Source organism: Gouania willdenowi, chromosome 1 (genome assembly GCF_900634775.1).
Source record: "Gouania willdenowi chromosome 1, fGouWil2.1, whole genome shotgun sequence".
Taxonomy (NCBI): domain Eukaryota; kingdom Metazoa; phylum Chordata; class Actinopteri; order Blenniiformes; family Gobiesocidae; genus Gouania; species Gouania willdenowi.
The window spans coordinates 16,399,910-16,415,603 of record NC_041044.1 but is presented as its reverse complement, the minus strand read 5'-3'; the positions used below and the strand labels follow the sequence as shown (position 1 = coordinate 16,415,603).

Sequence of the window (15,694 nt, the reverse complement as noted above, 5' to 3'; positions counted from 1 at the left end):
TGCTAAATGTTTATTTTAATTGTATTTAGCCCAGATGGCACAGTCACGTTCACTAGAAATTAAAACCTATTCAGCTTTTGACCCCAGTGTGAGGGGGCGCGAGCTCACCAATCTGTTCAGATTTCCTTTATTTATCCCAGGGGGAAATTGCTTTCATTTATTACCTCTAATTATCAATAGAAGAAGACCCTCCTCCAGTCCACAAAAGAAGGTTAATATCAAAAACATTTTTGTACTCCTACAAGTTATTTTTATTTTGTTTTGAGATAGCTTCAAATTTCGATCGCGTTGTAATTCCGGTTCATTTTTTTTTTTCTCTCTCAAAAAACGCCCAATGCGTGTGAGACACGCATTTCAACAACCTGTGACGGAGTATGTCCATGTGCGCGGCTGATGCGGGTGCGTGTGAGAGAGAACCCACGGAGTTCCACACGGCAACCAGGAGGACGGGTAGCGAGACCGTCATCTCAAAACATGCCCTCACACATAAGGTATAAAGGTATAAAATATACTAAATGAGTAAAATAAAACAAAAAAACTAAATATTTTTACAAAAAGTACACAAAACGACAACAGAAATGCACAAAAATATACAAAAAGGCTCCAAAGAAAACACAAATTCACTGTACTAATAGAACAAAAAGCAGACCACAAGGGCTTAACACAAACTAAACAGACCCTGACAAAAACTAGATTACAGCTGCATATGATGAGGCCAGGCAATTTTAGGGAATTCTGAGTAAATGGTAAATATTAAAATGGACCAGATTTAAATAATGCTTTTATGACAAACTATTTCCAAAATGCTTTACAATATCAGCTCATTCACACACTAATGGGACAAAGGAGAAATAAAAAGGTGGCATTCTCATGTACATTTTACATCAGTTGAGATGTCAAACGTCACCTGTAGCTTCACTATTTGACTAAACCAGTCACCTCTGTGTGAGACAGCTGCTGGTAACATTTAAAGGCAGATTTCAAACCGCTGTCAAAAATTCAGTTATTATTACAACAGCGTGGAGATGTTGGCAATTTGTTGATTCATTGGCTCCATATGTGGAAAAAACGATTTAAAAAGTGCTGTTTTTGCACGGAATCCAATTGTGGGCATGAGAGCATTTTAGGTTTTTTTTTTTTTCTCTATGAACACTAAAATTGTATTTTGTCAAAAATTTGCATGAATGTGTTTACGTTACTGTTGAAATTACCGGAAAACTTAATTAATACAAGCAAGAAAATGTAGTTTTTAACTGCAAATTGTCACAGGAACATCCAAATTTTCTAAAAACCTACAATTTCTCACAAATACTTCCATTAAATTCCCACAAATTATTAGTACATTTCTATTTTTTTGAGAAAATTTGACCCAAATCTAAGAATAAGAAGTGGAGGCCCTGGAAATATATATATATGGCAATTATGGCTTTGTTACTTAAAATAATTGTTTTTACAGCAAAATATTGATTTAATTGTTGTTTTTACTTTAAAAAATGTTTACTTTTCTCGTAAAAATGTCAATGTTAAATTTAAATCAAAATGTAAAATATTAAATCTAAATCAAAATGTTAAATATGAAATGTAAATCAAAATGTTAAATCTAAATTTTAAATATTAAATCTAAATGTCATATCTAATTGTTACATTTAAATCTAAATATTACATCTAAATGCTAAATTTTAAATCTAAATATTAAATGTGAAGCGCAATCACGCCGTCTGAATAGGCCCGTGGATAGTGCTTGTTTCCGTCAATGATTGAATGAATTATTTTGGAACTTCTAGTGAATTTGCTAATTAGCCAGATATTTAGTTTAACCAGTGACCAGATTTAACATTTAGATTTAGATTTAACATTTATATTTATATTTAATATGTAGATTTAGATTTAACATTTGCAAAAAAAAGTAAATATTAAATGTGGTTTGTTGCTAAATGTTGTGAAAAGTTGCTCTTTATTTTAGTATGCATAACTTTACAATGATACGAGTTCAAAGAGTGATGTGATGATTTAAACATCTAGTGCTGCTGTCTGGATGGTAGTTTAATAAAAAGATAGAGTGATTAGGAGACAATAGGTCAGTTTTAGATCCTGTAAAAACATCCACACCCAAATACTCAAATCTGCATCCACAAGGCACTGTGTGATTGGACTAGACTAGAAACACTCACCTGGAGTTCTCACCTGTCATTGGTTGAGAGGAAAAGCCAGTAACATTTGGACACACGCTCTCATTGTGAGATAAAGGTGACCCATGTGTTGAAGGTGCCAGTTCCATAATCCTGAGACAGAGATGAGGGTGAAAGGGCTGCTGTACGTTCCCGTGCTGGGTCTGCTGCTGTGGGCCTCCTGCATGCAGGCAGAGGAGCCACAGGTTGAGAACGGCACGGAACCTGTGACCAAGGAGAAGACCACTGAGATCGAGGAGGAGCAAGACGTCATGGTGCTGCACATCAACAACTTTGAAAGAGCTCTCACAGAAAACAAGTTTCTCCTGGTGGAATTCTGTGAGTAGATATCAGCACCACGATTAAAATATATATCTACAGGAACAAGTCATTTTAATTATGAGTCACTATAATCCATGGACTCCAGGTTGAGTATTTGTGACAAATGGAGATCCAAATAAACTCTTCTTTAACTCACAGCAGGCAAACACATTTCACACCATGCACCAAAAATAGAAATGTGTGAGTGAAACGTGAAGAAACTGAAGCCAGCTGTGATGGTGTAAAAGTGTCCAGTGTGTGTTACAGATGAGCTGGTTCTTCTCACCTTACAGATAAAAATAAATATTTACAGGGATCCGCATTGTTTAGTTGGGATGGGAAAAGAAAAGTTCATGGAAAATGTAGTGTGATGAATAAGTGAAAAGTAATAAATTGGTAAATGAATGAATAGATAAATAAAACATGATAAACAGAAAATAATTAAAAATGTTAGCTGTTAATGTGTTTTTTTTTTCTTCTTTTGTCTGTTTAATGTTCTGCTTATTGTTATATACAAATAAAGAAAGAACATAAGGAATGTCAAGAGTAATTCTTGCTACAACAAAATGTCGTCTTTTTTTTGGCCCACAAATTTCCCACCACTGTAATTAGAAGTGATTTAAAAAAAAAAAAAAAAATTAAAATAGCTAATCAGGTGAATTCCCAGCAGTATTTGGCTGGGCTCAGCATCCATCACACGTGGCCTGGTCTGTCCAGATGTTATTCTGGCTCAATTCTCCCACACAGCAGCTCAGTGTGGGGGATCAAAGGTCAGCACATGATACCTGATACTTCCACGTGTTCTATCCTCTAACCCTAACCATATATATATACATATATATATATATATATATATATATATAGTAGGGCTGAGATGATATGCTTTTGTATTGATTTGATTTTAATCACGATATATGGATACATATTATTTCAATTCTGATTTATTAGGTATTGCGTTTCGATAGCAACAATTATCGCAATTTTAATTACATCATCCGAAAAGAAATCATACACTTTTAGAAACAATACATGAGTCATAAAAGTTCCAAAAAACAATGCACATCAGTCAGACAAATCAAAATGTAATCAGTCTCAGGTCCCAGTATCTTACAATATAAATCTTGTTTCTCAAAATAAGATCTCTTAGAACAGGGGTGGAGAACCCATTCCTATTTATCTAGTTCATCCTTCTATTATATTTTTTCTTCTTTATTTATAGTTTTTCATTATTAATATTTTGTAAATATGTTTTTCCTTTTCCTTTTATTTATTATTAATATTTATGTGATAAAGGGCAGCCACAACAGCCATACCTGTCTGATCCATTGTAAATTATCCTTTACTGTATGTTTGTTTGGACAAACTGCCTGTATCACCTATTGCCTGGTTGCTTCTTAGGATTTTTAGACTGGAGTTCCCCATCCCTGTCTTAGAAGGATCAGATTTCAGAGATTTCAGAGTCTATAAACAGATAATAAGAATAAATCCTATTGCTGGCAATAAACTACAGTATCATGACTGACTACCCAGTTTTATTGTTGCGGGGCTAAACGGCGATGGCTACGGTGTAGTTTAAAACACACTGGCTGTTTCACCCACAGCAAAATAATGATACCTTTGGAGAAGGAAAATGAACACAGATGAGTTTAATCCTGCTCCGTACTCAGTCTGTTCCCTGAGGTCCTCCATTGGGCACCTCATGGCTTTAGCGTTCAGCTAGCACCTTAGCAGAGTCAGTGGCTGTGTATTAGCATCAGCTAATCCACTGAAACTCTCGAGTCAATCTCTCAAATTGTCTCCAACTGTAAATGTTTAGTCTTCCAAAGAGTCCTGTGTCACTTTTCACCAAAACCAGACCAAAGCTACTTAACAACCAGCGACTAAAAAGTTTCTCTGAAGCAGAGCACTTTATTCTTCTGAAGCCTGAAATGCTCATTTGACCTCCTTCATCGTCTATTCAAAATAAAAGGCATGTACATAACACATGGAACGTATTACAGCATCTAAACTTATTTTCCTTTTTATGACATGATGTCACGAATATTGAATTCTGTATAAAAAAAAATGATTTGTATTAGTTTGAAGGCAGTGGCTATCCGTACAGTTACTGTATCAATATATTGACATTCTATTCGTACGCAACACCCCTATTTGGCCAGTTTAGGGCACGTGACTAAGACTAAACCTAACCCTAACCCTAGAAATTGTTGCGATATAGGGTTTTAACCTAACTCTAACCCTAAGACGCTACGTACTTGTACTTCGGTAACCGCACCAAAAGCATCAGGGGTTGTCTGTATGACAACTGTACAATTAGACGCCTTCTATTTTTAAAATTGACGATATATTGTGAATCGTTTTGGGGTTTTTTTCCTCACCCTTATTACTGTGTGTGTGTGTGTGTGTGTGTGTTGGGGTAGATGCTCCATGGTGTGGACATTGCAGGCAGCTGGAGCCGGTTTATGCTGAGGCTGCTGGGAAGCTGAAGAAAGAAGTGCCAGCTTTACGTTTGGCTAAAGTAGACACCACGGAGGAAAAGGAGCTGGCTGAGGAGTTTGAGATCGGATCATTCCCCACTCTGAAAATGTTCATGAATGGAGACAGGAAGACACCAGTGGACTACAGCGGTAAACACACACACACACACTTGCATGTTTTATTCACTGATTAAACCAGGATTGGGGTCAATTACATTTTTGAGGTACAATTACAACTAGTTATCGGCATTTTTATTTTTTTTTTAAATTACAATTAGAAAGTCAATTACATCTATGTTCTCAATTATTAAAATTCAATTACAATTACTGATCCTGAAATAAATAACCTAATAAAAGTTAACCTTCTTCTTGTGTTAGCATTCTGCTAGCATCTTTTATGATAACGTGTCCAAAATCAGCTGTAAAATACACTGAAAAACTAATATTTATCATCTATTTTCTTTCCTGTGTATTGGTTACCTTGTTAGGCTTCCTAATCAATGAAAATATAGGTTTTAAATTGTTATTTTTTAATGGTAAACTGTGGGAAAGCTTGATATGAATCATATTTTAACAATTATTAACTACATATGTGTAGAACTGTTTTGCCATGAAATTTTTTATAAAAATTTCATGGCAATTACAAAGTCAATTATCTGTACTCAATTACAATTTCATTACGGTTATGACAGCAATAGATTTTCAAAATTATAATTATGTCATAATTGTAATTATCAACTATGTGAGTACAATTATAATTGACTCCAACCCTGATTCCAACAAGCCTGGGATGTGTGTGCTGTGCTGTGCAGGGAAGAGGACAGTGGAGGGAATAACACAGTGGATGAAGCGACATTCTGGTCCTGGTGCTCCAACACTTGACTCTGTGAAATCTGCTGCTCAGTTCATCGATGCACACAACCTCACTGTAGTGGGATTCTTTCATGTATGACTTTACTCATTCATCCATAGTACAGTCTATACATTACGTCCATGTTGACCTCAGGAGTTGCGCCATGCTCTCATTCCTTCCTGCAGAGTGTGGACAGTGATGAAGCCAAAGCCTTTAAGGAAGTTTCTTTGGAGGTGACGGATGTAGAGTTTGGCCTCACTGCCACTCCAGAGGTTTTCCAGGAGTACGAGGTCAAAGCCAGCTCAGTGGTGCTCTTCAAAAAGGTGTGAAGATGATTTACAGTGTGTTGCCTAGTAGATGGATTTAAGATTTCTTCACTTTAAACAGTAATATCCACATAGCTAATGTTCCTAGTCCTAGGAATAATATCTTAACATCCAGTGAGCACTAGGGTTGGGTAGGCAGGGCATTGCAAATCGAGACCACCAATGTCAACGCCAATGACAGTTTCATATGTTTCTGCTGGCAAGTGTTAATTCAATTCAATTCAACTTTATTCGTATAAAGCAATTTACAACAAAGTCGTCTCAATGCGCTTAACAAAATATAAAATTCATAATAAGAAAAAAAAACCCAACAAGATCCACATGAACAAGCATTTAGCCATCTAACAACATTAAAGAAACATAAACAATGATTCAATATAGACTCCATACTCTCCCAACAAGATATGTCTCATGACACGGCAGCGCATCCGTTGTTTGTGTTGGAAACACAGAAACACGGAGAAAGTGACAACAACAACAACTCAAAACAGCCTCAGTGAGGAGCATCTACAAAGCCAATCCTTCCTTTCACTGTAGAAAATACAAACAATTTTCTGACTTTACCTTTGCTGAAGGTCAGGTAGCTCAGGTGTTGGTCTCCCATCTTTTAAAAACTGTCATTTTTCCTCAAAGGAAAGTTTCTTTATCGTCTCCAGCGCTGTCATCCTGCTTTTAGTGTTATCCCACCCACTAGCTAGAGAACGTAGCAGTGGCCACGCTCTATCAATTCACTAATGCACTCTGAAGGTATGTAGTACGGTTACGTCCAAAGGCAGCGTAGAGAGCTGCCTTTGGACGTAAATGGTTTTCATCTTGGGGAACTGACTGCGCATGTGCAAACACATAAAAACACGCTATGGAAACAGAGGCAGAGCAGCCGTGTGCTTTTGGGAGAGGGTGTGGCCTCCTCCTGCCTTACAGCGGAGTGAGACTGTGCAGCATCTCTGCCGTACCAGGAAATAGCGACGTTTAGTCATTTGGGCTATGAAAAGCACAAAATGCTGACACTTTCAAACTTATAAGTACTGTAGGCTATCGGAGATGGAAAAATACATAATTTATAATTATATTATAATTTAAACAAATAATCAAAAAATCAATTCACCCTTGTGTAGGCACTGCCTACCTTGCCTACCCTGACTGCACGTCACTGTTAACATCTAAACAACTGAAAGAAATGTAACTCAGCGTCAAAGGGTCAGTTCAAAAATGTTATTTCACCAGAGTCTCTCTATGGGAACGAAAATACAAAGATTTGACAACAATATGATATGCAAACACAGATCGTGAAGGCTAAAAGTTGATTATTATGAATAAATTACTCAGACATTATGACAACTTTATACCTTACATCTGAATTGTGTGTTTTTAAACTATACATTATATACTATGTGTATTCTAGTGAAGAAACAAATATGATTAAAAATGATAGCTAAAATGTGACTCAATATTCAATTTTTCAGAACACAATTTACAAAAAGGAAAAAAAATAAAACATTTGTTTTTCCAATAGCAATCAGTAACAAAGACTTTTTAATTGTTTAATACATATTTTTAGGGAATTTTTAAATGAGTTTTGAGTTAGTTCTGATGTTGAATATTTTTTTGTTAAGTTGTCTGGGTTGAAGAGCATCTATAGCGTTTATGATAGAGTTACATTTGTGAATGTAAAAATATAGACTGCCATGTTGAAATGAATGGTTTTGTGATTTTGTAAAGAAAATAATCTCCTTTTGTGCTATTGATGCAACTAACATGTATTCGAGTGAAGAAATAAATCTATTTTAGTGTGAATGTGACATAAAACGTAAACATTTTAGTGACAAAACACAGATTTGAGTGCTGAAAAGTTCAAAACAAAAGCTGATTTAAAAAATATATAATAATATTCTAATATTTTTGCCCAAAGTTTGACGATGGCAGAGCCGACTTTCTGTTACCAGAAGATGGAAAGTTGGAGAAAAGTAATTTGACCACCTTCATCGCAGAAAACAGTATGGAGTTGATCATCCCCTTCAGTCAGGAGGTAACCACACACGCACGCGCACGCACACGCACACGCGCACGCGCACACGCACACACACACACACACACACACACACACACACACACACACACACACACACACACACACACACACACAGGAAATCAGTGTTAATGTGGTTGACACATCAAATTTGTCTATTTACAAACATTAATACCATCCCATATTAAGTTGATCAATGTTAATAGTAATTGAGTATTTAAAAAATATGCAGAAACTCTTTTTCTGTATATTCTAGTTCAGGGGTTCTCAACTGGTCTCACCCTGGGACCCACATTTTACCACGGTCATTAAATAGTGACCCAGTTTTTTTCAGAATTCAACAAACCAATTTTTTTTTTTTTTTTTAAATAGCTGTTGAAAACACACACACATCTTTTTCAAAAACATAAATCTGTGTAACATGCATTCACAGCATGCCCGTCAAAAGAAAAGTTTCTTTCAAAATAAAAGACAAGTCCAACTTGAGAGATATTAAGTATACATTTATTTTTTTGACCAGCTGTCCGCGAACCACCCAGTACAGGTCTGTGACCCACTTTTGGGTCCCGACCCACCAGTTGAGAATCGCTGTTCTAGTTGACTATATTTGTAACTGATTAATTCGACTAAATTCTTAATGTCATTTAGTCGACTAAAAGTAGACAATAACTGAAATAGTCCTGATGACTACATTTTGAATAAAACTACACTGTATTTTAGTCAAAACTGACTAAAACTAAATTTAATTTTGATGTTAAAAGAACACAGCTGGAAATCATATATTTTTTAGTTTAAATTGGTCTATAGTGTGTGATTGTTTTCAGTCTGCAGACAAGATCTTCTCGTCAAACATCCACCTGCACAGCCTCCTCTTCATCAACTCCACTGTGGAGAGTCAGAAGACGCTGCTGGAACAGTCCAAGGTGGTTGCTAAAGAGTTCAAGGGCAAGGTATAGCACCTGCAGTATGTGTCAGCTCACATGTTGAGGACTTATTGTGACCAACACAGTGTGTGGCTGTGTACACAGATGCTGTTCATCGTGATCGACGTAACGGCAGCTCTGTCACATGTGCTCACGTACTTTGGCGTGTCGGAGGAAGATGCTCCCACTGCACGTGTCATCAACATGGACACGGCAAAGAAGTTCAGCATTGCCTCAGAGGATCTGAGCCCAGATTCACTGAGACAGCTGTGCCAAGAGGTTGTGGGTGGCACCGCAAAGGTAACGCACTCAAAAAGGCACACACACACACACACACACACACGTATACACACCTGCACAACATTCATATTGAGCCAAACAGCAGCTTTAAACCTGTCTTGTTGTTTTGTCTCTTCCGTGCTGCAGCCGTACTACCGCTCAGAGGAGATCCCAGAGGACTGGGACAAGAAACCAGTCAAAGTGTTGGTCGGCAAGAACTTTGACTCTGTTACTCAGAATTCATCCAAAAACGTCTTTGTGGAGTTTTGTAAGTCCTTTGTTAATTCAGTACAACTGTAATTGTTGGTAAAGCTGGTCCTTTTTATGACATTGTAAGGTTTTTCTCTCTACGTTCTTCCAGATATTTAATTGAACAGCTTTGAGGACAGATGACAAGAATAGTATACATTCTCACTGTAGTTTATTCTAAGTTAGTCACAAGTAAAATTTAGCAGCAGGCCTGCTGTTCCTGCAAACAGTTCACATGCATGTGAGTACCAGAAGCAAGAGTGTGGGAGTAGACATTTCATCTTCTGGGGCTGGGTGAACCCCATACAATAGTTTTGTTGGAGCAAGATGTTTGGGCCAGTTATCAATCACAAAACAGGTCAACATCTGCAACTGTGATTTCCGTATCAGCAAAATGTGGGTGTTGGGTCATGGTGACATGCAGCAAACGTACAACTGGTCTTTACAGAAGAAACCTAAATAATATCATTCAGTGGTTTATTCCAGTTACATTCATATTTAAAATACACACACAGGTGGCCAGAGGAAGACACCTATGTGTCTCTATATCTGTGTGTCTCTTTGTTCTCTATCCGTGTCTGATGTCTGTCTCTTTATTGCTAGACCCTCCTTGCACCCAGCGGAGTCTGATACGAACGTGTTCTAGCCATTTATCACAGTGCAGACAAGCACTAACCTGGCAAGAGCCAGATTGATGTGTAGCCCTCCCTCCTAACTCCAGTTCTCCACAACGGTCTGGGTCTGTGTTTGGCGAATACTTTCGGAACCAGGGAGGGACATGAACAGAATGCTTGAAGCTGATTGGACGAAGTACCTGTCCACCATGATTTGTTTTAGCCAATCACACGGTAAAAAATGATGTCGTCATCGGCATGCGCTGTAGAGACGCTGCTACAACAACAACAACAAGTCTCCGCTGGTGAAAACGTTCTTTTGGGATAGTAATGCTGCGGTCATTATGTCATTAAGTGACTTTTGCTGTTTTTGCAACACTAGTATGCGAGTTAAGGGCACGTTAACCATCCTCCTGCGTTGACATCTTTCTGTTTTGATTCGAAGCTATGCTAAGCTAGCCCAGCTAGTTCCTCTCCCCGCAACTGTGCATGCACCAGTTTTGCTTTGGCGCTTCTGCCTTCGTCACACCCGGCTATCCCTCCCTAAACCACAACACTGCCTCATGATTGGTTTGAACCGTTTCGGTTTGGTTTCGAAAAGGCAAAGGCATCTTGCAGGCAAGGTTAGTCTAGCTCTCCTCAGCTCTGCATTGACCTTGAGATCATGAAAACAGTGTTCAACCCAAAGCAACAGAGTGTCAGGGCCTACCAGACAGAAATAAAAAAAATATCCTTCAACATCACTATTTATTTTTTAATTTGGTCACAGATGTATGGCGCACACAGTGAAAACTAAAGCAATCTAAGCAGTTTCTTGCTATATGCAGACACTGAAAAAGCAAAGAGCCTTACAGCCACCAGGGGGCGCCAAAGCGTAGTGTTGTGTTCAAGACCGCACTATCCAAGACCAAGACTTGCCCGAGACCAGCATGCACCGAGACCAAGACAAGACCAAAACTTTCGGGAGCCGAGACCGAGTCAAGACCAAGACCGAGACAAACCGAGACCAAGACCAAGACCAAGACCATAAACATTTTTTTTTTCAATTTAAAAAAATAAATAAATAAATAAAATTATGGCAAGGTTCAACAGTTAAATAACATCTCTCTTTAATTTTAGTTTATTTTAAATACATTTGACGGACAAAAAAAAAGGTGCCTGCAAAAAATTAACTAAAATATTAAAACTACTACTGCTACTGATAAATTCACAATTATTCTACATATTTGAAAACAAGATTTTTATGTCAGCTGAATGTACAGCAAGTGTTTAAAAGCATTTCTGCCAAGAAATAATGATTCTTTATTCTGATTCTTTCAGTTGTTCAGGTTTAACAGGTCACAGATTTCACAAGATAAGATTTTAGTTTGAAAAAGCCTTTACACAGGTTATTTTTATTAATTCACTTAGTTGATATAGTTTAATTTGGTTGCTGTAATATAACTGGATATTCAATTCACAAAGATTTCCAACTGTAACTGTAAAAGTGAAACTTTCTGAAATAAAACTACAAACAAGTTGTCAGCAGTGTAAAAAACATAGAGCTACAGGTAGATGTGAAACTAAATAAAACAAACTCAAACCCTGGAAAAGTCATGTAACAAATTAATCAATAGTTATTATATATATATATATATATATATATATATATATATATAATTATTATTATTATTATTCTGGATACAGTGGAAACAGAAACTATAAAAAATAATTATATTTTGAACCTGTTTATATTGTGGGGAACATATTATATACATAAATGTAATTGGAGTCTAAAGTCACAAAAAAACCACCACTTTAAAAATATTTAATATTATTTGAGTGCAACTCTGCGGCGATGACGCGCTGGTGACGACATAAACCAAGATGGCGGCGGCCCGGACTACAGCCGACATTATGTAATAAAGCCTTAAAAGACATGGATATAATGAAAAGAGTGGATGGGCAGATGCATAAACATGCAGACTTTCACACGGACACACACGGACTTATTAAACACACACGGACTTATTAAACACACACGGACTTATTAAACACACACAGACTTATTAAACACACACAGACCTCAGTAAACACGGTAAACGGAACAGGCTTCACCGCTCGGCTGGCACTAGGACCCAGAGGCAGAGTAAGTGCGTCCCCTATCCAGCATTCATAGGCTGTAATATCATCAGTTTATCATTTTACCAGTTATTAGAGCTACTGTCTTTACCAGGGAGATAATATTTATTACTGGTGATTGTTTTCAGGAGTTTTACTGAGATTTTTACCGGTGATTAGTTCATATCTCCCTTGCGCTCCGCGGTCCAAACTGACACCGGAGCCACACAGTATGAATGTGTCACACACGTCACTCAGTCACAATAAGGAAGGTTGTGGTCATTATACGGGGTGGATTAAATAATGAATAAAGGATTGTTTTATCCCGTTCTTCTCCGTGTTATTATCACATTATAAAAATGTTTAAAAATAGCAGGAATTAGTGCTGGTCTCGAACGGTCTTGACGGAAAATCCCGAGTCCGGGCAGCCCGAGTCCAAGACAAGACCGAGTCAAAATGCTTCAGAGTCCGAGACAAGACCAAGACCTTTAAAATTTGGTCTCGAGACCGGTCTCGAGACCAAGACCGGTCTTGACCACCACAACACTACCAAAGCGGCACATTTCTGTCCATATCTGTAGTAAGGCAAAGCTTCTCATTTTTCATGTGAATCAGTAAAATATAAACAAACTTAAATTATACTTTCTCACAGCTGCTTGAGGCGATACATACAGACCCTTTTCAAAAAATATTTATAGATAATATAAACTCACACATACAATGAAGTAGTTATGCTTTTGTTAAATATGGGCTTGTTAAAAACACTCTCTGTTTGTGTGTGCGTGTGTGCAGATGCCCCATGGTGTGGACACTGTAAGGAACTGAGTCCTATCTGGGACCAACTGGGTGAGAAATATGCCGATCATGATGACATCATCATAGCCAAGATGGATGCCACCGCCAACGAAGTGGAGGCTCTTACTATTGATGGATTTCCAACACTGAAGTATTTCCCAGCTGGAGGCAAAGAGGTACACAATACATGCATGAGATGTCCATAAAATACCATCTTATCCTCTTCATGGTTCAAAAGCCCTCACACACACTTTAAGGACTGTGTGCGAATAGTCCCTCCTATCTCCTTTCCTATCCACTTTTCCTTAACCCCGTGGACATCACGGGGTTAAAGAAAGGAGTTAGGAAACTTCCTAAAGGAGTTAGGGAAAGGCCATCACGTTGTTTTAACAATCAGATGCACTTCCACTAGGTGACGTAATAATCAGACGGTGGCGAAGATTAGTGACGTCTGCTGTGGTGAAAAAACTACAAATTTCCTAAAATGGACTAAAAGCACATTTATAACACTTTCCCCTGTGTGTCTAACTGCTGATATAATCTTAAAAATCACACAGGTTGAGTGTAAATCAAAGGAAAAAAGGCGACCAGGCTAAAAGAAACAAAAGTGAAACTAAAAGAATGCTACATTGAGAATGGTTGCTAACACACCTTCCACTCAGAAATCCACATTAATCCAAAATAAGTATGATTTTATGAAATTGTTGCATTTATGCCAGATAGGTCTACATAACCTTGGCATACACATGTACAACTGTGCAAAACATTCCTAGGTGAATGAAATATGTTGAATAAAACTTGTGGCTAAAATGTGTCTGATAGCTTTTTCTTGAATGACAGTGTGCTCTCTTTTATGTCAGTTATAATATAGATATAATCTGATAAAATGGCTCACATATCATGGGTTTTAGATTATTTTAAGTTGTTCAAAGCATATTATTGCATTGGTAACTTATATGATATGCATTCCTTTTTAGTCTTTGTTTGTTTCCGTGAGAGCTCGGATGAGCGTGTCCCTTTAAATCATGTCGCCGCGAGGAATTGTGGGTCAGCATTATCTCATCTCCTTTGGTAAAGGATGCATCAGTGGTTCCTAGGCTAAAGGAGGTTATAAAGGAAGCATTGAGCCCCCTTTCCTGAGCTGTAAGAGAAGTTGGCTGCATCCAAATAGTCCCTCCTATCTCCTTTACTATCCACTTTTCCATAACCCTGTGGATGATGTGATGGGGTTAAGGAAAGGTGTTAGGAGAGGACTTAGGAAAAGGCCATCACGTTTGTTTTGACAATCAGACACTTCCACTTGTTGATGTAATAATCTGACAGCCATGAAGGTTAGTGACAACTGCCTTGGTGAAAAATGTACAAATTTTTGAAAATGGACTAAAAGCACATTTATAACACTTTCCGCTGATGTAATCTCAAAAATCACATGATTTGATTGTAAATCAAAGTTAAAGAGGTTACCAGGCTACGAGGAACAAAAGTGAAACTAAAAGAATGTCACATTGAGAATGGTTGCTCACAGTCACCTTCCACTCATTAATATGAATTATGTTTAATAAAATAATGTGGCTAAAATGTCTCTGATCCCTTTTTCTTGAACCACAGAGTGTTTGTTTTATGTCAGTTATAATCTGATAATATGTCTTACATATAATAAGAAATGGATTTTAGATTATTTATTTAAAGTTATTATTGCATTAATAATTTACATGATATCCATTACTTGTCAGCACTCAGGTGTGCATGTCCCTTTAAATGTTGTTGCCGCAAGGAATTGTGGGTCAGCATTATATTGTCTCCTTTGGTAAAGGATGCATTAGTGTTTCCTAGGCTAAAGGAGGTGAAAAAGGAAGCATTGAGCCTCCTTCCTGAGCTTAAAGAGAACTTGGACGCTCTTTATCATGGCCACCACTTAAACACTTCCGGTGGTGAAGGAACAGTCGATAGGAAAGGAGATAGGAGGGACTATTTGGACACACACTTACACTCCATCTTTCCCCTCCAAGGTGATCAGCTACACCGGTAAAAGAGATCTGGAAACATTCTCAAAGTTTGTTGATGCTGGAGGTGTGCTACCAGAGGAGGAGAGTGATGCTGATGCTGATGATGATGATGAAGATGACACTGAGAAAGCACAAGAGAGTGACAGCAAGGTTTGTGTTTTTAGTCAAACTCCAAAATCTTTCTTTATAGAAAAGTAATTGTTGAATTTTGTTTTTCAGACGGAAGAATCTACAGAGGGAACCAGCAACAAAACATCCAAAGATGAGCTGTGATCTCGTCTTCTGACCTGTCACAATGTAGCATCTTCCAATTTTACCAATAAAATCTTTACATGTATTCTATGCTTTAAAATGTTGTCATTTTAAAGATAATTCTTACATTTTCTATGTTTTTTTTTACTTCAATCTAGAAAAAAGAATGATTTACATCTGTAGGTTCGACTATAGATGTCTTATACAGTATATATACAGTATATACAGATGGTTATATTGTAAACGTTAGGACTTATATAGTGATACCAACAAAATGCTTTATAGTTGCACACAATCTGCTCATC

At 37.4% G+C, this 15,694-nt stretch overlaps 1 protein-coding gene across 1 annotated transcript; it reads left to right on the top strand.

Annotated features, from left to right (window-relative positions):
• Positions 1-2,251: 2,251 nt before the first annotated feature.
• On the top strand, positions 2,252-15,474 carry LOC114465828 (protein disulfide-isomerase-like). The gene is made up of 11 exons (XM_028451094.1): positions 2,252-2,507; positions 4,910-5,116; positions 5,779-5,912; positions 6,005-6,142; positions 8,055-8,171; positions 8,996-9,121; positions 9,200-9,394; positions 9,521-9,641; positions 13,129-13,307; positions 15,141-15,287; positions 15,357-15,474. Exons 1-11 carry the CDS (start codon positions 2,294-2,296, stop codon positions 15,408-15,410), a joined length of 1,632 nt encoding a protein of 543 aa, XP_028306895.1. The 5' UTR covers positions 2,252-2,293; the 3' UTR covers positions 15,411-15,474.
• The last annotated feature ends 220 nt before the right edge of the window (positions 15,475-15,694 follow it).